The following is a 24,617-nucleotide window of genomic DNA, read 5'->3' on the forward strand; positions in this document are numbered from 1 at the left end:
AAAAATACAAGAGTTGGCAGGGTGGTTAATGATAGTAATTATGGTATGCTACTGCAACAAGATTTGGAAAAATTAGGAAGATAGGCTGAGAAATGACAGTTGAAATTTAACATTAACACATGTATGATACTGCATATGAATTGGAGTAATAACCAGATTAACGTACCCAGCTGTGTAGTACCACGTGCAGGATAATGGAGAATAAAAACGACTTGGGAGTACAGTCAGATGTAAGTTCTCTGAGCAGTGCAGACAGGACAACCCATTGTGTTTTGTCAACGTAATACAGAAATTTTCTCAGCATGGATAAGGAAGTGATTATCTCATTGTATAAGACATTGATTATTGTACATCTTGAGTGATGCACACAAATCTGGAAGCCTCATTTCAAAAGGATATAGAACTGTTGGAACAGCTGAAGAGAAGAACAACAAAATTAGTGATGGGGAAAAAATTTTAATTTTCCTGAAAAAGGCACCCTTCTTCAGCTAGTGAAAAAGGGTGCCTTTTTCAGGAAAAGCTTCAGTTTTTCAAATTGCAGTGCTTAAAGACTAGTTACGTGCAAGGAGGTTTGATTGGCTTTGAATTGTTTGAGTAAGCTCAGTTGTTATTTGTTGTTGTTGTTGTTATTTGGTTTTTAGGAGCATTAGCAACTAAGGCCATATTGCTCCGGGATATGCGGTGGTCATTCCCTGACCTTTCCGCGTCCTTCGTATTTGGTGGTGACGGGCTCGAACCCCGGTCTAATCAAGAAGCGTGTGCTACGCACTGCTGCTCCTTCCCACCTGGCTACGGAGGCGCCGAGTAAGCTCAGTGCTAATGGAATTGTTCCTCTTGCTCAGGCCACACATATGATGTCATAAATTCAAATTGAGCAAGGATTGTCAGAATAGATGTGCAGAAGTTTGCCTTTAGCCAGCATATAGGTGATTGTTGGAACAAACTTCCATCTGATGTTGTAAAAGATGGTAGTTTCCATAAAATTCGAGGAAGAACTAGACAGACTATTAGAGGGGGATGGACAGGTGTTATGGGAAGGTTTTCTTTTTTTTTTTGTCTTATCCAAACCCTAATGCTGGACACACACACACACAACTTCAGTTTAATACATGTATAGCTGAAAAGTGAGACTTGTAAGTGAAGCATGAGGTTATTGACACTGGACATATACTCGTATTGTGTTGTAATAAGCTTGTGGTGAAGACTGGGCTGTGTGTAATTTGCACACATGCCTCAGCAAGCCACAGATTTCTAAAAACAGATTTTAAAATGCAATAATTAGGAGAATTACAGTTGAACAAATCACGAAACCCTCCTGATGCTGTTACTGTCCAAAAAGACAAAACTGAAATTGAGTGTTCAGTGCGATTAACGTTCACCACGATAAAATGGGGGTGGGTCTACTAAAATCTACTACTTTAATAGGAAACTTTTAAGAGGAAACTTGTTTCCTTTGTGTTATTAAAGGACTGAATTCATTCATTTACCAAAGTTTTATGGCTGTTTTCTACACCGCTGCTGACTTACTGCTTGGTGAGGGTTTAATAATGGTTTCTCTGAATGGTCAAATGTTTCATATAGCAAAGAATAAACCAACCATTCAACAGTTCAACATACGTTTACACATTATTGTGCTATTGGCTGATGACTTTGGGTGCTTCAGTGCTTATTTCAAAATTATTTTTTATAATTTTAAGATGCTTTTTATTTGCATTTTGTTATTTTATAATATACAGATACAAGTCTTGAGAAATGAATGCGAGTACGATGGGGTCACTATATGATCAAATCACTTTACAGTGGACTCTCCATAATAAAATACCTTTCACTATACAATTGTAGTAAGCACAGGATATTGTCATCACGTTTGCGAATTGAATTGTAATTAATTAATTCTATTAAACGGAGCTTAAAAAATAGGAATGGAGAGAAGATTCTGAAAATTTATTTTCGTTTTTTATATGATTTCAGTGAAGGGGAAACACATTTCACCATAATAATGTAAGGTAAAAACCCACAGAATTCCAGCTATCGATATTATTACAAATTCAATAAGATAGAGTTTACTACCCGTTTATAATAGCTTGCGCTAACAGAAAAGTCCAATAAACCGGGAAGTGCAAATTGCTTTTATTGTTTTATGGGGGCGCCTCTGTAGTCAGGTGGGCAGGAGCAGCAGTGCGTAGCACACGCTTCTTGATTAGACTGGGGTTCGAGCCCGTGACCACCAAATACGGAGGATGCGGAAAGGTCAGGGAATGACCACCGCATATCCCCGGAGCAATATGGCCTTAGTTGCTAATGCCCTAAAAACCAAATAACAAAACATTGTTTTATGGTAGTGACCTCCAGAAACGTGCTTTAAAAAAATATCACAAATGCGTTCAAATTTCATTCTTGTAACAAAACATTGCAATAAACGATGAAAGTGTAGTGCATTTTAATGATTTGAGCGGCTGATTCTACTAACCAGTGATCACTGGTGCCTACTTATTTTGCTCTATGATTGTCTCCAACCGGACCACGTTGTCCTTTGTCTCAGCTAATAGCAGCATTTGTAAAAGTGATGGGCATGTGTTTTGTTTTCGTATCCTTTAGTTCAAGTGATTTTTTTGGTGCTTACTTTCTATAAATTTACTGTATTGAATTCTTGAACCTACAGCAGTGCATAATATGGCCCCTAAAAAGTGCAGTAAGAAGAAAATTTCAATTAAAATTAAACAAGAAATAGTGAAAAAACATGATGATGGTGCTAAAATTAGTTCATTGGTGCACGAATATGGTTTTTCACAGTCAACCATTTCTACAATAGTGAAACAAAAAGAAAACCTTAAAAAAGTTAAAGTAAGTGATGAATGTAACAGTCCAAAAAAGGCAGAGAACTGATTGTAGAAATGGAAAGGCTTTTGTTGCTGTGGATAAAAGAAAAACAAATGAAGGGTAATACAGTTCCTGGACAATACATTTGTGAAAGTGCAAAGCAGATTTTTGAGGACTTAAAGACTAAAACACCTTCAGCTAGTGATATGCGATATGGGGACTTTAAAGCCAGCAAAGGTTGGTTCGACCCTTTTAGAAAAAGGTCCAATATTAAAAGTGTTATAAGGCATGGAGAGGCTTGCAGTGCTGATCAGGAAGCAGCTGAAAATTTTAAGGTGGAGTTTCAAGAGCTTGTTGAGAAGGAGGGTTACCTTCCTTAACAAGTCTTTAATACAGATGAAACAGGCCTCTTTTGGAAAAGGATGCCTAGGCAAACATACATCACAAAAGAAGAGGCCTCATTGCCTAGTCATAAGCCTATGAAGGATAGGCTTACTCTGCTATTAGGGTCCAATACCTGTGGTAATTTTAAACTTAAGCCAATGTTGGTTTACCACTCAGAAACTCCCAGAGTGTTTAAACACCAAAAGGTCATCAAAAGCAGGTTGGGTGTCTTTTGGCAGTGTAACAAGAAGGCCTGGGTGACAAGACACCTCTTCAATGAATGGATATTTGAAGTGTTTTGTCCATCGGTCAAAGATTACTTAGAAAAAAAACTAACTTCCTTTAAAAGCACTATTAATTTTGAATAATGCTCCGGGTCATGATCCCCAACTTGCCCGATCTCTGGAGGAGCAATTTAACTTCATTACTGTCAAATTTCTCCCACCCAATACCACCCCTTTGCTTCAGCTGATGGATCAGCAAGTGATTGCCAACTTTAAAAAAAATTTACACAAAGAAGATGCTTGTGAAGTTCTTTGAAGAGGCTTCAGGAGACAGAGCCATCACCTTAAAGGAATTCTGGAAGACCAGATTTGACATCTTAGACTGTGTACAAATGATTGTCAGTTCTTGGAATGAAGTTTCAGTTCGATGCCTCAATGCAGCCCAGAAGAACGTATGGCCTTCAGTCATCCATGATTTTGAAGGATTTGAAGCTGAAGGTGTTCTAGAGCAGAAAATTATCACTCTTGGTGATTCTTTGGCTCTAGAGATTGATGCGGCAAAAGTGGAGGAGTTAATTGCGGACCATGGAAGGGAGTTGACAACAGAGGAGCTCCAGGAATTAGAGCAGATGGGTGAGCATGACAGTGGAGATGAGGATCATGAGGAGGATGACTTTAGCAACAACTCAAGAAATTAAGGACATGTTTGCTGCATGGGATATTGTGAAGAGGACAGTAAGAAAAAACCCAGATATTGAATCCACTGAATTGATGACCTGCAAATTGGAAGATCAAGTATTAAGTTATTTCAAGAACCTGCAGAGAAAGCGCCAAAAGCAAACCACTTTGGACAGTTTTTATACCATAAGTAGCAACAGGCAGCGATCGGAAAGAACACCAGATCCTGAAATCTTGATGGTAAAAGATTCTCTTCCAGCTCCATCACCACACCACCATTGACACAGCTTTTCCAATGTAAGTTAAATGAAAATTACGATTTTTGTTTTTTTAATGTTTATAATTATCAATTATCATTTTAAACATTTTTCGGGGGGGGGGGGGGATAAGTAAAAATGTGTAGCACTATCAGCATTTTTTATATATATATTTTTTTAATTTGTGTCATGCTCTACTGTTTATTTATTCCGGTGTTTAAGATGCACCACAATTTTAGGGCGAGTTATTTTCGATAAAAAGGTGCGTGGTATACGCTGGAAAATACAGTATGCAGTATTCTATGTAAAACTTATACAATTTCTGTTATAAAAATCACATTTTGCTGAGATAAATAGCTTAGTTATATAGCGAAAATTTCAACTTCCAAGGACTTGGAATGAATTATTGAGAAACAGTGTGTTATTGGGCTCACATTACAATATTTTCACGATACGATGGTGTCTCTGGAATGAATTAATATCGTAAAGCGGGGGTCTACTGTATAATACAAGTGCAAAATGATATTAGTAACCAAAGCAGACTTTTAGTCACACTAGTTTGCCTTACAAGTTTCATTTTCTAGTGTTGTGAAAGTCTGAAAACACTACCATTTATTACAATTAAAATTTTTCCTTATTTTTAATCTCTCTACTTGAGTACTACTTTTCTGCATCCATTTGTTTACTAGGTGCACTGTGCTATTATTTTTATGTAGGAGGCTTGGAAACTTGGAGATGAAAAATAAACTTCCCTAAGAATTGTAAAAGCATGGAATGGCTGTTACAAATCTGAATACATTAGGGCCCATTCATCTGGTTCTGATGGTAGAATAAATGAGGAAATGAACCATTTTCCATAAAATCACAGACTATCATGTATGAAATATATCCATTTTGCATCTAGAAAATTTTTGGGAGTATTATTAGTTCTGGAAAACTTAAAAGACTGAAATCAGAAGACATTAATTGAGATGGCCATTGTTCTACCTGTCTGAACTAAAATGTGTGTTCTGAAATTCTAGAATGGTTTCTCTGGTTGACAGTCTTATTTCAGAGTGAAACTTTCTCAGTGTTATGTCATTACTTGCTTATTTATGTTTATAGAGGTCTGGATTCAGTCCTACCAATGAATGGAATAATTTCTAAATGACTTTTCAGTTGATACTGTAGTTATTCAGTCCCAGGTGGAGGGAGCAGGGCGAGTTATTTCATCTTTTTGGCTTGCATAATATGCAAATTGTCCATTGAAAACACACACACACACACGTATGCAAAAATAATACACAGTTGCATGATCAGCGATGTAGACCATAATGTTTACATTGCTGATCCCTAAAACCTAACAACAATAACCACTGCTATGTTGGTGTCAGAGAGAATGATTTATAGAATGAACCATGAGAATAGGGAATAGTAGATGCAAGAAGAATTATCATGGGGGAAGAGAAATACTTGGTATATATATATATATTTTTTTTTTTCATACCTTGATCCTCACTATGACACTTGACCATATTTTCCAAGCCCCCCTCCCTAATCTATTTGTAAAACAAATTAATACACTAACTAATCAAAAATACGATAAAATTTCAATGAAAACTTATCGGCTTGCAGCAGCTACAGAAGTCCACATCTTCACCCAGCGACACCTGGCTGCTAATCCATAGGTTTACCCTTTCACGGGTTAGTTTCTGATAGGGCTGGGCTTTGTGGAGTGAATCTGGTATGTGGTATGTTAATCTGGTTTTGCTATCAAACAGCCAAAACTGATTTAGTGCAATGTTCTCTGTTGTTTTTTCCTTTTTTATGTATCATTAGTATTAGTAGTGGCAAATTATGCAAGAAATTAAACTAATTTAGTACAATGACATTCTCTGTTGTTTTTATTATTTATACAGTGCATTTGCATCTAATATGTATTGTGCCCATATAAGTAGATGTGTGTTCACAGGTTGATTTTATGCATTATGAAGGCCAAAAAACCCAAAATAAGTCATGTGAAAAACTTGTAGAGTATTTTGGGTTTGTCTTCCTCTGTTTGAGATTGGCCAACTTAAGCCTCAAATGAGGATACCATTAAGAATTTCTTAAATCTCTCACAGGATTCAAACCTAGAATCCCACCAGCACTTTTAGAATAGAGCTGTTTGATAAGTGGTGAAGTTGCTCAATTGTTACAGAGGAGGACATATCCTCTGCTGCAGCACACTAAACATTAAATTGCAGTTAATGAAAATGAAGGTTATCATTTTTACTTTTATAGTTTTTATATTTTATTTTGTAGAATTGCTATACTGCCTTATTTCTTAAGATTTAAAATAATGAATTAAATAATTAAATTTAATTTGTTGTAAATATCAGTATATGTAATTGAAGAATAATAGTATGAAATCATATATTCTGTTATTGTTAGGAATTTCTAATCAGTTACATGTTACGGAGTTGTTCATTTGCATCTTTTTTTGAAACTTTGATATATAGAATATGAAACTCACATTTTGTTAGAAGAAAGATGGCTTTAAAAAAATTAAGCCGGAGAATTAGGTAGATTTATATGATTGAGTATTTTGCAGTATTAATTATATTTTGTTTGTATTTTATTTTAAAAATGTATTATTGCTTTGTTTAGCAAACATGAAATTAAATTTTAGCGTGTATATATATATATATATATATATATATATATATTTATATTATGTGAGGTAAAAATTAGGCAAAAGTAATAAAAATAAATAGATATGGCTATGTAGCTATCATTAGAGGCAGCAAATGCACATCCGTCATGGTCAGTCTATTATTTTGGTCAGTCTGTTATTTTGATATTTTAGTTTTTGGTAGTTTCTTTAACCCTTTTTTGGTGATATTTCACGTCTTTTGGAACTGGTACCTTCGAGGGGGGTACCGCTAAATTATTTATAATTGGCATTATTTTAAATTTATATCTTTTTTATTAATTGGGTTTAATGACTTAATTGACTAAATTATACCGGGGATTATCGACTACCTTTTTGTCCTATTATTTCTACTTTCCCTTCCCTGTTTGTTTATTTTATATTATTTTGCGTTTTGCTTCGCTCTGCATTATTGCCGTACTACTGGCTGATGTTTTTATTTTAAATATCATATTTATTTTAATTATCAGATATATATATTTATTTATATATATATATATATATATATATATATATATATATATATATATATATCATTCTCTCCCTTGTCAGGTTCTTTGTTTAGGTTTTCACTGATTGTATCACCATTATAATTAATTATCTTACGTTTATAACTGATAACTATTTGCCATATCCACTATATATATATATATATTTATTATTATTTTTTTTTTTTTTTGGAATCAATCCTATTTTTTTTTCTGTAGTCTTTCTCCCAGTGTAAGTTCCCTTCTGAAATGAATCTCTGCAAGAAATATTGTGTTTTGTAATTATGAAAATAAATTTTTAATTTTAAAATATTATACTTATACTTAATATTTTAAAATCAAAACCATGTCTTCTGGTTTTGATTTAATTACAGTTATTTGTAAGAGCACTTTGAATTAATCAACTGATGTCTAATATTTGACCTCTTGGAAACTCTTACTTTGAATACTTGGGCATAATATAAAGTTGTATGAAACGTTTCAAGTAGATCTGCTCATACAATAGTATTAAATTTATGAAAATCAGTTTTCCTCCCTAATGAGACTATCCTTTTAGAATCTGCATGATTTACTTATTATTATTATTGTTGTTGTTGTTTTTCTTTATTTTTTGCATGATGCTGGAAATTTAGTGCCCTCAATGTAAATAAACTGAATAAGAATTGCCAATTACTTGATAAATAACAGAACATTATCTTCTCCATATGATATTTTAAAATATAACTTTATATTTCAGCATCATCAATGGATTTGCATTGCCTTTAAAGGAAGAACATAAAATGTTTTTACTTAAAGTTTTAATGCCACTTCATAAAGTTAAGTCCCTCAGTGTTTATCATCCACAGCTAGCATACTGTGTTGTCCAGTTTTTGGAGAAAGATCCTAGTTTAACAGAACCGGTAAGTACCTATCTTTTAGTATTGATATTATTGATAATGGTAAACAGTGCAAAAAAGGAAGCTTATCCAAAAAAAAAAAAAAAATATATATATATATATATATATATATATATATATACGCAAACAGAGAAGAAGAAACGAAGGGAGGGGGGGAAAAACACTTTGCATACTACCGACCTGTCCCCTCTAATAGTTTGTCTAGTCTTCCTTGAATTTATTCAAATTTAATTTACACATTTCTACAATGACAGAGAAAGTTTGTTCCAACAATGAAATACCCACAGGCTTTGAAGGCTTCTGTAACTTCCTCAGTTTAAATTTACATACCCTTACATGTATAGTCTGAATGAGAAAAGAATTCCATTAGCAATGAGCTTAGAAAATCCATACAAACCATTAAACACTTCAGTCAGATTTCGTTGCAGATGCCTAGGCTTCACATGCTGCAATTTGCAGAACTGAAGCTTTTCTTGGACAAAGCACACCTTTCTTCTTCTAATTACTCTCATTGGTCATCTTTCTAATCGTTCCAACAGATCACTTCCTTCCTAAAATGAGGCCATACTCAATGAAACAACCATGCTCTATACAATGGGAAAATCACATACTTATACCTGCTGGCAAAATTAGTGCATATTATTGATAAAACTCTAAGCTGTTCAGGCAACATGTCTGCACTGCTCAGAGAATTTCATTTCTGACTGCACAGTTACCCACAGGTTTTTTCATACTCCACTAACCTGAGTGGGTACCGCACTGTTGGTACATTAATCTGAGATTATTTCTACCCATGTGCATTACTTCTACATTTTTTAATATTAAATTTCCTCTTCTCAGCCTGCCTATATAATTTTTCCAAATATTTTTTGCAGTAGCATATCCTGATTGCTGGCACTAACACCCATCCAACCTTCTTATTGTCTGCAGACTTAGACATTAAGCCTGATATGCATACATCAGTATCATTAATAAATATAGAAAACAACTATGTGCCCAGCACTGAACCCCAGGGGGACTACACAGTCCATGGAGAACTGTGTCCATTAATAACCACTGTCTTCTCTCCACTGAATTGTCCCATTATACAGCACAGTAACATGTCCTTAATGCCACACTGCTCCAAGTTGTACAACAGCCTTTATGTGAAACAATATCAAGACTACCTTTTTGTTCCCTTCATCAATCTTATTGATTTTCTCTGCACCTGTTCTAGTAGATCTATATACTTCCTAAAATAAGGCCAACAGACCTGTATGGAGTATTCAAGATGCAGCCTGACCATTGCTTTGTACAATGGGATATTATCATTCTTATCCCTGCTAGCAAAGTCCCTGCATATCATTGACAAACCCCATGACTATCCTGCTCACAGAATTTCATATCTGCCTGCAAAATATCTCCAGATCTTTTTAATTTTCCACTACACTGTGTAGTACCATATAGTTGGTGCATTCTTAATATTGTGGTCGGATGAACAGATTTGCAGGCTCTCGCGCCTACGAATCTGTTCATCCGACCGCAATATTATGAATAGGGACAGAGGTATGCATATGCATCCTCTGTTTGAAACTATTCCTAAGTATGGATGAATGGTTTTGCTTGACACGTTCACGAGCTGTTTCCGCTTCCAGTTCAGACCATGCGCCGACTGAACCACGTGTATAAGCACCATGAGCCTGTTATATAAGGACGTGTTGCAGGAAGTTTTGTTACTGCTGAGGAAGGAAGCCGATGCTTCCAAAAGCTCCAGATTTTTATCATTTTTTTTTATCGTTTTTAATCCGGTTTATTTTAGTGTATTTTATCACAAGGATTTCATCATAGTTTTAATGTTTTTTACAATGTACATAATTTAATTTAATATAATAGCAGTTTTTGTAAATATTTATTTTATTTTATTTATAAATATTTTAGTTACAGTAAAATACTTATATTTTCATGGTTGGTGTATGAGTCTATTTATTGCTAAAATATGAATTTTCCCAACCTCAGAGGCCTTTTTCAGAACATCTGACATTCATTTAGGCTCAAACATTATTCCTTGTTATGAAAAGCCTAATAGCTTCTAAGATTAATTCCTTGAATGCTTCCCATTTAGAATTTGTTATTGGTAACATCATCAGTTGATTCCACTATAGAATTTAACAACTGTCTGAGACCACTGTAGTCATCTTTATGAAAGCATAAACCCTTCCCTTTACCCCTAATCGTAGTTACATCTTTAAGTAAATCCCACACTGTGATCACAGCCACCCAGTGGTTCCTTTCTCTGCAGATTATTAATGCATGAAGAATCTCTGCTGATAATCAGATCAAGTATATTACTCCTTGTGGTTGTCTCTTGACCATGCTGCTGTAGAAAACAAACTCATCCAATAAATCCACAAAAGTCTTGCTAGTGTGTGAGTGACCAACCCACAAGTTCCAGTCAATATCTGGGAAGTTAAAATCCCCCTGTTGTTCATTGTATTCATCACAGTCATTAGGCCTATAACACATTCTTACTCTCAGTTTTGCTTTCCCAGTGCTTATGTCACACCAAACTGACTCAACATTGCACTATTCACCAATGTCACCCGGATGTATTTCCTTAGATTTTATCTTTCTTAACTAACAGCATAATCTCTCCTCCCTTCCTATCCTGTCTATCTTTTCTGTACACATTGTATTCCATAAATTCCAATTCTGTATTCCTTATATTTGTGTGACACCACGTCTGATATTCCAACAATTCTGCTTTTGATGTTTTCACCAGCACCTCAAATTCATCAAATTTATTTACTAAACTCAACTTTGGTGTATGTGCAAATATACATGTACCTGTTCTTACTCTTAGTTACCCTAACACAGCCCATGCATTTACTTGTTCTGCAATGACTCCCAGTAGTCCTTGAAATTCCCAGCACCTTATTTTCCAAGCTGCTGCTCTTTTCAATAGAAACAGTGCAAGAATCACTTTCACCTCTGCCAGTGGCTACTGTTAATCTATTAGTTTGTGTATTCCCTCAAGATTGCAGTTTTCCAACCCCCCAATATTTCCTGATGTCAATAGCATCAGGAAATATTCTTGCACCCTTTCTATTTTAGTGTATCCCATCCCTGTAGAAACAATCTCTCCTGTTAAAAAGCAAGACCATGCTGAGAAAAATTCTGTTCCATGAGCTTTGCACAATCTCTCCAGGGCCGAATTGATGGAGAAGGCTCTCATCATATATTCCCTCCTATGTGTCTGGGCAGAATTGCACACACTTTCAAATTTAACCCTAACTCGCAACTTTTTTTTTTAGCATTGACCTGTACTTATTATGTGAGTCTGCATATCTCCTACTCTTATTGTCATTGGTACCAACGTTTCCAACAATATCACCCTTTGTTCCCTTAAAAGATGATATCTGCTCTACAATGTCATCAACGTTTTACCCTGGCAGACATACTCTTGTTCTTTTTCACTCATCCTTTTTTGCACAATATATTTCTTATCTCCCTGACAATAGAGTCGCCGACAATAAGCAGCTCCTGTGGGACCAGTGCATTCTGCCCGGAAGGTTATCGATGCGTTGCCTGATGCACAAGAGTGAGCTCTGGCATTGAGTTGTGCATCTGAGAGTTTGATTGGCTCTCCATTTCAGTTCCTTCAAGGGTATCTACTCTACTCTTAAAACTCTCATAGATGTCCATCAGAACACTGAGTTGGTGCCTAATTTCTTGATATTGTGCACCTAGCACACACAAAGACATCCTCCTTGGTTATATCATGTCCTGTTCCCAAAAGTCTGCAAACATTTCACAAGTTTCAAATTTTTTTAGGTTGTGATGTGCTTGAGAATCACCCCCTTTGGTTCTCCCCTGAGCCACAGCACTCTCCCTACTTTCTGTACATTGCTTTGCTGCTCCAGGGCTGAATTAATTAACAAATTAATTAACAATGAAAATTAAAAAGATTTATAAATCTAATTGATTAATATACTGTACTAAGCTAATGCAGTAATATGTGTTCTGCTATACCTTAGTAAAAACCAAAAATTTCAAATGCCGATTCAAGTTCGAGATATATGCTATCAAGTTATGCTATACTGTAACGACCACAGTGCTAAATTAGTTGTATCCTTAGCTAAATTACAAAAGATATATGCCCAAAAAGTGATTAAAACTTTCAAAATACTTATTTATTACAAATTAAAACCCTGTTATTCTTCAGTGCTACTGATTACGCTACAATATACCGGACAAAACAATGATACGATAGTGGTATGAGTAGCGAGAGTTGTAACTTACAAAATCACTAGCTAAATTTAATAAATAATCTAACAAATGCTACTAAGCCTTTTTAATCTGTTTGTAAAACATAATTAATATGTTAACTAATCAGAAATATGATAAAATTTCGAAGAAAACTTATCTGTTTGTAGCAAATCTAGAAGTCCACATCTTCACACCTATAGTCTCTTTCCCCGACGGTATACCCAGAGTGTGTACCGTGGTGTGCTGGACTGTTTACCATATCAAAATCTAAGTCATTTTCATGTATAATAAAATGATTTAGAATATGTTATTCTGCTTTTTTAAGTATTTAAGTGAACATATAGTGTATTTTTGTTATAAGACAGGACTATTTTGTTTTAAATACATATATATTTTTCTCACCACAAAATCAAATTAGTAAAAGTAATTATATATCAATTTTGTTATATGCTATTTTAGGTGATAATGTGTGTAATGAAATTTTGGCCTAAAGTTCATAGTCCAAAAGAGGTAAGTTTAATTTTTTCTTGAATTAATAAAAACGTATAAAATTCATAAAAATGATTGGTTTGATGTCACTTTACTGCACTGAGCATATGATGACATCATTACTTTCCTGTCCTGTTGTTAACCGTAATGAGATTTGTATATGTTGAGATACCAGTTTTCTTAATTAATTCTTTTTTTTTTTTAGTTATTTTTTCATTTTGTATTCCCATTTAGAGATTTAATCATACTCTGTTTTTTATTGAAATATAGGAGAAAATAGTGTCTGCTGTTATAAGAAGGGGAAAAAAATTTAGTTTTTAACAACTATAATATGAAAGTATTATAGTGGGTGGTGTGACCTAGACCTATATGATATGTATTGAGAAAGGAATTAATTGTGAGATTTCTATTGTTCCCGACTTCTATTTAGTTTATTTGAATATTAATTGCTTAGACCAGAGCTGATTGAATTTTTGAGGGGCTGCATCTGATTGTGTAAAATGGTTATGCCACACCATTTCACACAGTTTGGTTTTTACATAATACAATGGATTCCGGTTAATCGGGGCAGCCGTTTATTTGGGGCAAATCTTAAAAAACAGAAACCAATCAAGAAAATAGCCGGGGTTTACTTCGCTTAATTGGGACAGCATGGCATTTAATCAGGGCAGGAGACCGCAGTACTGGAAATTACCCTGCGATTGTCTCCGACAGTACGACGTCGTTTGGTCGAAATTTTGGAGGTCACAACTATAAAACAATAAAAACAATTAGCAGTCACCTGTTTATTGGGCTTTTCTGTTAGTGAAATCTATCTTAAATGGACAGTAAACTCGATCTTACTGAATTTGTGATGATACCGACAGCCGAAATTCTGTGGGTTATTATGGCGAAATGGGTTCACACTTCCATGAAATCTTCAATCATATAAAAAAATTAATTTTCAGATCCCTTCATTCCTATTTTTAAAGCTTTGTAACTCGTTACTCTGTTCTCACTTGTGCGTATCGTGTTACTTGTAATTTGTGTGTGCCATGTTGCAATTTGTGTGAGCCTGGTTGCAAGTTGTTGCCATGTTGCAATTTGTGTAAGCCTGGAAAACAAGATGCAGGATGTTTCAGAGACTGCTGGGAGGCATTGCGGTACAAGTAAACACATGGGTTGTGTTAGGGTAGCTAAGAATAGGAACAGATGCATGTATACTTGCGTGTACACCAATGCTAGGAGTTTGGTAAATAAATTTGATGAATTTGAGGTATTGCTCAAAGCATCAAAGGCGGATATTCTTGGGATATCACAGACGTGGTGTCACACAGACATCAGGAATATAAGGAATGCAGAACTGGAATTTGGCGAGTACAACATCTACAGAAAGGATAGACAGGATAGAAGGGGAGGAGGGATTATGCTATTAGTTAAGAAACACATACAATCCAAGGAAGTGAAGCCAGTTGACATTGCTGGACAGTGCTGTGTCGAGTCAGTTTGGTGTGACATAATGAAATTATGTCACACCAAATGAAATTATGAAATTATGTCACACCAAATCATATCATTGGTTTGTTGATTAAAATCATATCATTGGTTTGTATATTAAAATTGAGAGTAGGAGTGTGTTATAGGCGTAATGACTCTGATGAGTATAATAAGAAAATGTACAGGGAAATAGAGTGGGCCAGTAAATCAGAGTCTTATAATGGGGGATTTTAATTTCCCAGATATTGACTGGAATTTGTGGGTTGGTCACTCACACATTAGCAAGGCTTTTGTGGATTTATTGGATGATTGTTTTCTACACCAGCATTTTCGGAAGGCAACTAGAGGGAGTAATATTCTTGATTTGATTATCAGTAGTGGTTCTTCATGCATTAAGAATCTGCAGATAAAGGAACCACTAGGTGGCAGTGATCACAGTGTGCTGAAGTGGGATTTACTCAAAGAGGTAACAATCATCAGGGGTAAAGGGAAGGGTTATTGCTTTCGTAAAGGCGATTACAATGGTCTGAGACTATTTAAATTCTTTACAGTGGGGACCAACTGATGATGTTACCAACAGCAAATTCAAAACGGGAAGCATTCAAAGAACTTATCTTGGAAGCTACTAGGCTTTACATACCAACTAAGAAATATTTTTCAAGGTTTAGGCCTAAATGGATGTCAGATGAACTAATGAGACACATGGCAGAGAAGAAAAATGCTTGGGATACATATAAATTAACACATGACACAGAAGCCTACGATAGATATACAGCAGTGCATAAAGTCACAAAGGAGGTTGGGCAGGCAAAGACAGATTATGAGAAATCCTTGGCAAAGGATGCAAAGAAAAACAGCAGAGTTCTTTACTTATGCAAACTCTAGAAGGAAGGGGATGAATGAGATTGGTCCACTCGATATCGATGGTTCAACTGTTGATGATCCTGCTCAGGTAGCTAACAAACTAAATGAATATTTTGCATCTACATTCACACATGAGGAGTTATTCAGAGAGTGGAATGCCAGAGGTGTATTCAACTCTGGCAGTAATCTAGATAATCTTGTAATAACTAAGAGTAATGTGGAGGAGAAATTGTTGAAGATAAACACAAGAAAGGCACCTGGGGGGGGGGTGATGGGATCTATCCAGTTATATTAAAGGAGGCAGCAAAGGAAGTAAGCAAACCCTTAGCCATAATTATGAGCGCTTCCTTGGACTTAGGGGAGGTACCCATAGACTGGAGATGTGGAAATGTGACCCCAATTCACAAAGCAGGATGGCACCTCCGTAGCCAGGTGGGAAGGAGCAGCAGTGCATAACACACACTTCTTGATTGAACTGGGGTTCGATCCTGTCACCACCAAACACGGAGGATGCGGATAGGTCAGGGAATGACCACCGCATATTCCCAGAGCAATATGGCCTTAGTTGCTAATGCTCCTAAAAAACAAACAACAGCAATAGCAAAGGAGGATCAAAGGCTGACACAAGTAATTATAGACCTGTGAATTTAACTTCTGTTCCAGGAAAATTAATGGAGGCACTGGTTAAAGAAGCACTGCAGAATCATTTAGACAAGACTTCAGTTATAGCTCGGGCACAGCATGGTTTTGTTAGGGGGAAGTCTTGCCTGACCATTTGATTGTTACTATGATGCAGTCGCAAAAGAGCTGGATGCAGGGAATAACTTTGATATCATATACTTGGATCTTAGAAAGGCTTTTGATACTGTTGCACATGGAACACTGCTGTACAAATTGGAGCATTGTGGCATTGGAGGCAAATTGCTGCTATAGATAAAGGGATGGTTGAGGGGGAGAAGACAGAGAGTGGTAATCAATGCACACTGCTCATTTTGGACTAATGTTATTAGTGGAGTCCCTCAGGGTTCAGTGTTGGGTCCATTATTGTTTTCTGTATTTATAAATAATATTGATGATGGTATATCAAGCTTAATGTCCAAGTTTGCAGACGATACAAAGGTTGGCTGGGTTGTTAAGGACACTACTGATGCTATGTTGCTGCTGCTGCAACATGATCTGGAAAGGTTGAGCAGTTGGGCTGAGAGGTGGCAAATGAAGTTTAACATTGACAAATGTAAAGTACTACATATGACAAACAGCGACCCCAGAGCAACGTATCAACTCTGTGGTACTATACTGACAGTGGTAAAGAATGAAAAGGACCTGGGGGTAATTGTGCAGGCAGATATGAAGTTCTCTGAGCAGTGCAGACAGTTGTTGTCGTTATTATTTGGTTTTTAGGAGCATTAGCAACTAAGGCCATATTGCTCCGGGATATGCGGTGGTCATTCCCTGACCTTTCCGCATCCTCCGTATTTGGTGGTGACGGGCTCGAACCCCGGTCTAATCAAGAAGCGTGTGCTACGCACTGCTGCTGCTCCATCCCACCTGGCTACGGAGGCGCCTGCAGTGCAGACGGTCTGCAAGAGTAGCTCATGGTGTGTTGTCAATGATATACAGGAATTTTTCTAGCAGGGATAAGGAGGTGATTATTCCCTTGTATAAGGCAATGGTCAGGCCACACCTTGAGTACTGTATACAGGTCTGGAGGCCTCATTTCAATGATGTAGAGCTGCTGGAATGAGTACAGAGAAGGGCAACAAGATTAGTGAATGGAACAAAGGGTTGCTCTTACGAAGAAAGGCTTAAGTGTTGAAAATTACAGTGTCTGGAGACTAGGCACCGGTGAGGTGATCTGATAGAGGTGTATAAAGCCTTGAATGGCTTGAGCATGCTCAATGCCGATGGGATCCTTCCTTTTTCTCAGAATAATCACCTGAGAGGGCATAAATTCATATTGAGGAAAGACAGATGTAGGATAGATGTCCGGAAATTTGCCTTTAGCCAGCGGGTAGTTGGTTGGTGGAACAGACTTCCATCCCTTGTTGTGGAAGTTGATAGCCTAAATAAATTTAAGGCTCAGCTGGACAGGTATTTCGAACGAATGAAGGGGTGAAGTGGAAGGTTTTTTTTTTTTTTTTTGGCTGATGCTGCATAAGCTTGCTTTCTTGGATCATATGCCTCTACTAATGCTGATGTTCTTTGTTGTTGATTGCTTATCTTTTTACTGTTTTAAATTTTAACCTCCACCCACAAATGCCAGTGAACAGAAATGTCAACTAGTTCGTATGTACATATTACAGTATGTATTAATTATTCCGATTATCAAGTATGTTCTACCGATTTTCACGTATCATTTAAGTTTTTAATTGGTAAGGTAATAAAAGGGTAAATTTTTGCTTAATATATCTGTACCTTTATAGCCTGTGGATAATATTCCTCATATTTTCTCTAATTAGAATTGCTGTTTAATAGAATTAAAATTCAATTTGTGAATTGAATTTTAATTCTATTAAACAGCAATTCACAAATGTTATCACAATGACCGGCGTTTTCTACACATCGTATAATGAACGATACTCTACTATGGTGAGTTCGTCGTAACATGATTTGATTGTACAATGAACTAATTGAAGGGGGGGGGGGGGTTACAAAATATTTTAAACTATTTACGTGAAACTTCAGATAATTGAGGCAGCCACTTAATCGGGCCAAAATGCACTAGTCCCGATGTGTCCCAAATAACCAGAATGGACTGTAGTATATAGTTTTTTACCATATTTAAAAGGTAGGTTTTTTTTTTTTTTTTTTTTTTTTGTGATATCAAATTTAATACTTTTTTACATGAACTTGAGCATCAGTCAAATTGTATTTTGGCAGAGTTTCAGTGTACTAGGCCATTTGATCTCTCTCTCTCTCTCTCTCTCTCTCTCTCTCTCTCTCTCTCTCTCTCTCTCTCTCTCTCTCTCTCATTATAAAACAATTTTCCACCTAATAATGGAAAGCCCTTTACAGATTGGATTGCAGTTGCTAATATTTTTGCCTAAAAAGTGCCACAAGAAATTGAGATGATCAGTGTCTTTCAGTGAAAGATTAAACTCTCATTTACTTCTTCAGGCTTCTACATGTTTTTTCTGCTGAGAAATAATATTACAAAGTGATGCAAGGTGAGGACTAACTTGTGCCAGTTAATCACAAAAAACAGTTTTCAACTTAAAAGTGGAATGGCCAATCACTCCTGAGAACTCAACACCTTTCATGGAAAGTTTGATCTTTGAATCATTCGCTTCTTGATTGGCAGTCAAGTAGGTACAGATTTTCAATATTCAGAATGAACATTTTGTTTCTGCTACCACTAGTTTTAAAACATGCAAAGCATTGATGGCCTAGTATAGATTTGAAAGGTCCCTGGGTTTTAAGCATTCTCATGGCCATTTGACTCCTAATACTGTTTTTAAAACTGATACTCAAAACAACAGATAGTTCTTGTTTAGTTTATAAGTTTTTTCTCTTCCATTTACACCTAAAAAGTAGATAATCTTATGAGGTACAAGTAAGTTCAAGAATGGAAAACCACCTTCCTCCCCCTCTTTTATACTAACAATTTCTCATCCACCTGGTGTGAGAGAGAGAGAGGTCATGATCAGTTTCATTAGCTGTCACAATAATAATGAAGGTGCAACGTCCATTGTCGCTTCTTTTAACCCTGGGAGAGTGGTTCCATCTTTTAGGTATCTGGTTTTGCCATGGGGAACCAGAAAGCTGGAAGAGAAATCTCTCTCTCTCTCTCTCTCTCTCTCTCTCTCTCTCTCTCTCTCTCTCTCTCTCTCTCTCTCTCTCCTCTCTCAAGAAACTAGAAACCTTCATGCCCTCTCCATTTTCATTAATGGCTGCTTTAAGTCAGTGGTGAAATGTGAGAGATATTTGTACATGTGCTTGGATTGACCTCACCTCAAGCATGTGTCTGCTAAATATGGTGATGGTATTGTATTTACTCTATCTTATGATCCCCTCTGACCCTATGTGGTCATCCCACAGTATAAACAGAAAATTTATTTATTTGAAATACGAAATGCAGAAGGCATAATCCTTATGGGTTTTGGTAATTAACTATAATAATATCGGTGTAGATACACCATAGTTAACCCATAAATTTGAACTACGTAAGTAGTGTAAAAGGAATCATTTTAATTGTATCTCATATTGTGGGTGCCTTCTCATTGTGATGGCACCCACACTGTTATTGCACTACTTCAAATAAATAATGCTTCTCTAGTAGAGAAGACTACTGTTATTTATTTCAGAGGATACCACCACCACCACCCAGACAATCGTTTTGAAGCTATTGGGCTTCATCATCAGTGAGCGGGCAGGTATGGTAGAGAGAGAGAGAGAGAGAGAGAGAGAGAGAGAGAGAGAGAGAGAGAGAGAGAGAGCGAGCTTGGCACACCCAGGGTCCTGAGCTGGATATCATCATTCTTCTCTTTCTTGGTGATTCCTTTCTACTTCTCTCTCTCTCTCTCTCAAGGTAACTTGGGAATTTTTTTTTTTTTTTTTTTGACTGGTGCAGCATAAGCCTCAGGCTTCCTTGTACCAAATAGCTATAATACACCATAGATACACCAATATTATTATAGTTAATTACCAAAACCCATAAGGATTATGCCTTGTGCATTTCGCATTTCAAATACATTATTACCCCACCCCTTGGCATCTCTCATATTGTGGATATAACTTCGCAACTGTGATAGCTTGTTGCATTGCCAGGGTACCTGCCCGCCCAATAGCTTTGAAACAATCATCTGGGTGATGATGGTATCCTCTGAAAATAAATGACAGTAGTCTTCTCTACTAGAGAAGCGTTATTTATTTGAAGTAGTGCAATAACAGCTATCTCATTGTGAAGGCACCCACAATATGAGATACAATTAAAAAGATGCCTTTTACTACTTACGTAGTTCAAATTTATGGGTTAACTATGGTGTATCTACACTGATATTATTATAGTTATTTATTTATATGCCAGGAAAATGCAAAACTCATTAAACGACCTCAATCAAAAGACTTACTGATAGAGCCCTTCCACACAAGACACTCCAAACTGCTAGTGAAGCTCCCTTACTTAAGTGGAAGTCCAATATTAGTCACCCCACAACCCATGCTGAACTCCTCCTCCTCCTTGAGAGTGAGTGCTGAATGGGATCTATTAAATGTTCATAGCTGCAAACTCTGGATTTATGATGGAGCATCAGTCTTTTTTACTTGATTTGGTTCCTTTTCAGTAATATAGCTGCTGACAGGATTTTTTCATATTTCTGCAAAATCTCAGTTTTTCCACTGTATTTTTCTTTTCACAAAATGATAAAACTAAAAATTATTAAATTATAATTGAAAAAAAAAATTATTTTTTCCTTTGAAATTCTGCTTATTTTTGTTAATGAATTGGCCTTCAAGTGTGCTGTGGTAGTTTGTTTCCAAATAGAAATACTGTACTGGGTAATACTTCTCTTATTGCGGTTCTCTTATTGCGGTCACTTCGTGGTACTTGTGGAATGTGAAGCTAATTAACAGTGAGGAAGTATCTTTCAGTAAGTTTCCAAAGAAATATGATATACAATTTCAAAAGACATATAAGCAAGATTTTCTAGGTATTGCAAAATATGAAAAAGGTAATTGCCTTGTGTACCATGTGAAGTTGTGAGTTTTCAGTGTCGAGTGGCAGGAAATGTGATGTAATCATACATTTGCAAATAAATAAGAAAAAACAACAACAACAACAGTGTGTAGTGCATAGAAAGAAATAATATAACAGATGTTGAATTTTATAGTAAATGTCATAATATATATATTTCATGGTAGATTTTATAGGTGTCAGTACATGCTGAATGTTTTTTGCTTCTTTTATTATAGAAAATAAATGAGTTCTGCAGGTCATGCAGATGCATTGTTCAGAAATATTTTCTGATAGTGAAATAAGCAGCAAAAGAAAAAAAAAGAAGAAGAAAAAAAAAAAAGGCTGTGGGTGAACAAAAATAGCTCTCAAAAATATGATAGCTCAAAAGTGATAGCTGTCTACGGCACATTTTCTGGAAAAAAATGTTCCAGGAAGGGGTTATTTGAACAAGAAGAAGAATCCCATCAGCATTCAGCTTGCTCAACCCATTCAAGGCCTTATACATCTCAATCAGATCACCACGTAGGTGCCTACTCTCCAGGTGCTGCAATTTGCAGAAATTAAACCTTTCTTGGAAACAGCACCCCTTTGTGCCCCTCACCAATCTTGTTGCCCTTTTTTGTACTCATTCTAGCAACTCTACATCCTTCCTAAAATGAGGCCTCCAGACCTGTACATAGTACTCAAGGTGTGGCCTCGCCATTGCCTTGAACAAAGGGATAATCACCTCCTTGTCCCTGCTATCAAAATTCCTATATATCATTACCAAGACTCCATGAACTGCTCTGGCAGCCCGTTTGCACTGCTCAACCAACTTCACATCTGACTGTGCAATTACCCCCAGGTCTTTTCCACTTCCCTGAGTGTAGTACCACACAGTTGGTACTTTCTCTTGGATTACTGCTACCCATATACAGTACTTTGCATTTGTCAATGTTAAACTCAGTTGTCACGTCTCAGCCCATTTGCCCAACTTATCTAGATCCAGTTGCAGTAGCATACTGTCTTTACTGTCGTTAACAACCCTGCCAACCTTTATATCATCTGCAAACTTGGACATTAAGCCCGATATACCTTCATCAATATCATTGAAGAATACCAAAACAACAATGTGCCCAGCACTGAACCCTGGGAAACTCCACTAATAACATTAGTCCATGAAGAGCAGTGTCCATTGATTACTACTCTCTGTTGTCTCACACTCAACATCCCTTTATCTATTGTAGCAACTTGCCTTTACTGCCACACTGCTCCAATTTGTGCAGCAGTTTTCTGGGTGCAACACTAACAAAAGCTTTCCTGAGAATCCACGTATATGATATAAAAATTATTTTTTGTATTCTTTTGTGACCACATCGTAGTATCCAATCAAATTGGTCAGACAAGACTTCCCTTTAACAAACCCATGCTGTGTCTTAACTGATACTGCAGTCTTGTCGAGATGATCCTCCAATGCTTCTGTAACCAGTGATTCCATTATTTTCTGTGGAACACAAGTTAAATTAACAGGTCTATAGTTACTTGTGTCACCTTTTGTTATTATTAGCCATATGATGCAAGGAAGCTTGAGGCTTATGCTACACCAGCCAAAAAAAAAAAAAAAAAAAAAAATATGAATTTCCCTGAGAGAGAGAGAGAGAGAGAGAGAGAGAGAGAGAGAGAGAGAGAGAGAGAGAGAGAGAGAGAGTCAGAAGTAGAAGGGAATCACCAAGAAAGAGAAGAATGATGATATCTAGCTAAGGCGTGCCAAGCCCATTCTCTCCAGATGTGATCCCCTGGAGTTAAATTTTGAACCTCCTTTTTGAATTGGGGATACATTTTCACATCTTCAGTCCATGGGGACATCTCCTAAGTCCAAGGAAGCTTTCATGTTTATGGCTAAGGGTTTGGCTACTTACTTTGCTGTCTCCTTTAATACAACTGGATATAACCGATCCATCCCAGGTCAGGTGCCTTCCTTATGTTTAACTTCAACAATTTCTCCTCCTCTTTGCTCTCAGTTATTGCAAAATCACTTAGCTCCCTGTTGGAGTTTGATAAACATCTGGTATTCCCCTCCTTTGAATAACTCCCCATGTCCGAATTTACATGCAAAATGCTCATTCAGTTACCCGAGCAGGATCATCAATAGTTGAACCATCTATGTTAAGTGGACCAACCAGATTCATCCCTTTTCTTCTAGAGTTTACATAACGATTTTAAAATCTATTTTTTCAAACCTGTTTTTCTTTAAATCCTTTCCCAAAAATTTCTTGTAATCGTCATTCACCAGCCTAATCTCGTTTGTGACTTGATTACAGACTAGCTTATATCTGCCAAGGCTTCTGTGTCGCCTGATAATTTATATGCATCCCATGCATTTTTCACCTGACCTCCATTTAGGCCTAAAATTTGAGTATTTCTTAGTTGGTATGAAAATCTTAGTATCCTCCAAGATTAAGTCCCTGAAGGCCTCCCTATTAGAATTAACTGTTGGTAAAATCAGCAGTTGTGGGATTTACTTAAAGTTACATCTTTAAATGAATCACACATCAGTACACTGTAATCGCTGTCACCCAGTGGTTCCTTTGTCTGTAAATTCTTAATGCCTGAATAATCACTGCTAATAATCAAATCAAGAGTATTACTCCTTGTTGCCTCTTGAACATGATACTGTAGAAAACAGTCATTCAGTAAATCCACCGTCTTTGCTAGTGTGCGAGTGACCAATCCCCACAAGTTCCAATCAATATCTGGAAAGTTAAATCTCCCGTTATAAGACATTCTGATTTACTGGCCCACTGTATTTCTCTGCACAGTTGTGTATTATAATAATCAGAGTGATTAGGCTTATAACACACATCTATGCTCATTTTCCCTTTCTTAGTGCTTATGTCACACCACGCTGACTCAACATTCATTATCCACCAATGTCAGTTGGATACATTGACTTAGATTTTATGTGTTTCTTAACTAATAGCATAACCCCTCCTCCCTTCCTGTCCTGTTTATCATTTCTGAACACATTGTACTCCCCAAAGTGCACTGTTTATACCTGTGTGACGCCATGTCTCTGATATCCCAACAATATCTGCCTTTGATGTCTTGACCAGTACTTCAAGCTCATCAAATTTATTAACTTTACTTCTAGCATTGGTGAACATACAAGTATACATGCACCTGTTCCTACTCTTAGTTATCCTAACACAGCAAATGTATTTATTTGTTCCACAATGAATCACAGCAGTCCTGGAAATCCCCAAGAACCTTGCTTTCCAGGCTGCTGCTCATTCTAGTAGAAGCAGTGCAAAAATCTGTTTTGCCTCTGCCTGCAGCCACTGTTAATCTTTTAGTGTGCAACTCACCCCAAGCTAGCAGTTTCCCGACCCACCTAACACTGCCTTGATAGCATCACCAAATATTTTTGCACCCTTTCTATTTAAGTTTACCCATCTGTGTAGAAGCAGTTTTT

At 36.5% G+C, this 24,617-nt stretch overlaps 1 protein-coding gene across 1 annotated transcript in view; it reads left to right on the plus strand.

Moving 5' to 3' along the window:
• LOC150084621 (serine/threonine-protein phosphatase 2A 56 kDa regulatory subunit gamma isoform-like) overlaps positions 1-24,617 on the plus strand; it is a 387,095-nt gene that overhangs the window by 215,031 nt on the left and 147,447 nt on the right. The window contains exons 9-10 of the mRNA XM_090376516.1: positions 8,259-8,421; positions 13,123-13,173. Coding sequence (XP_090232642.1) covers positions 8,259-8,421; positions 13,123-13,173 — 214 coding nt within the window. The remainder of the gene's footprint in view (positions 1-8,258; positions 8,422-13,122; positions 13,174-24,617) is intronic.

Source organism: Mastigoproctus giganteus, chromosome 6, assembly GCF_048544385.1.
Source record: "Mastigoproctus giganteus isolate SK-2022 chromosome 6, ASM4854438v1, whole genome shotgun sequence".
In the NCBI taxonomy this organism is placed as follows: Eukaryota; Metazoa; Arthropoda; class Arachnida; order Uropygi; family Thelyphonidae; genus Mastigoproctus; species Mastigoproctus giganteus.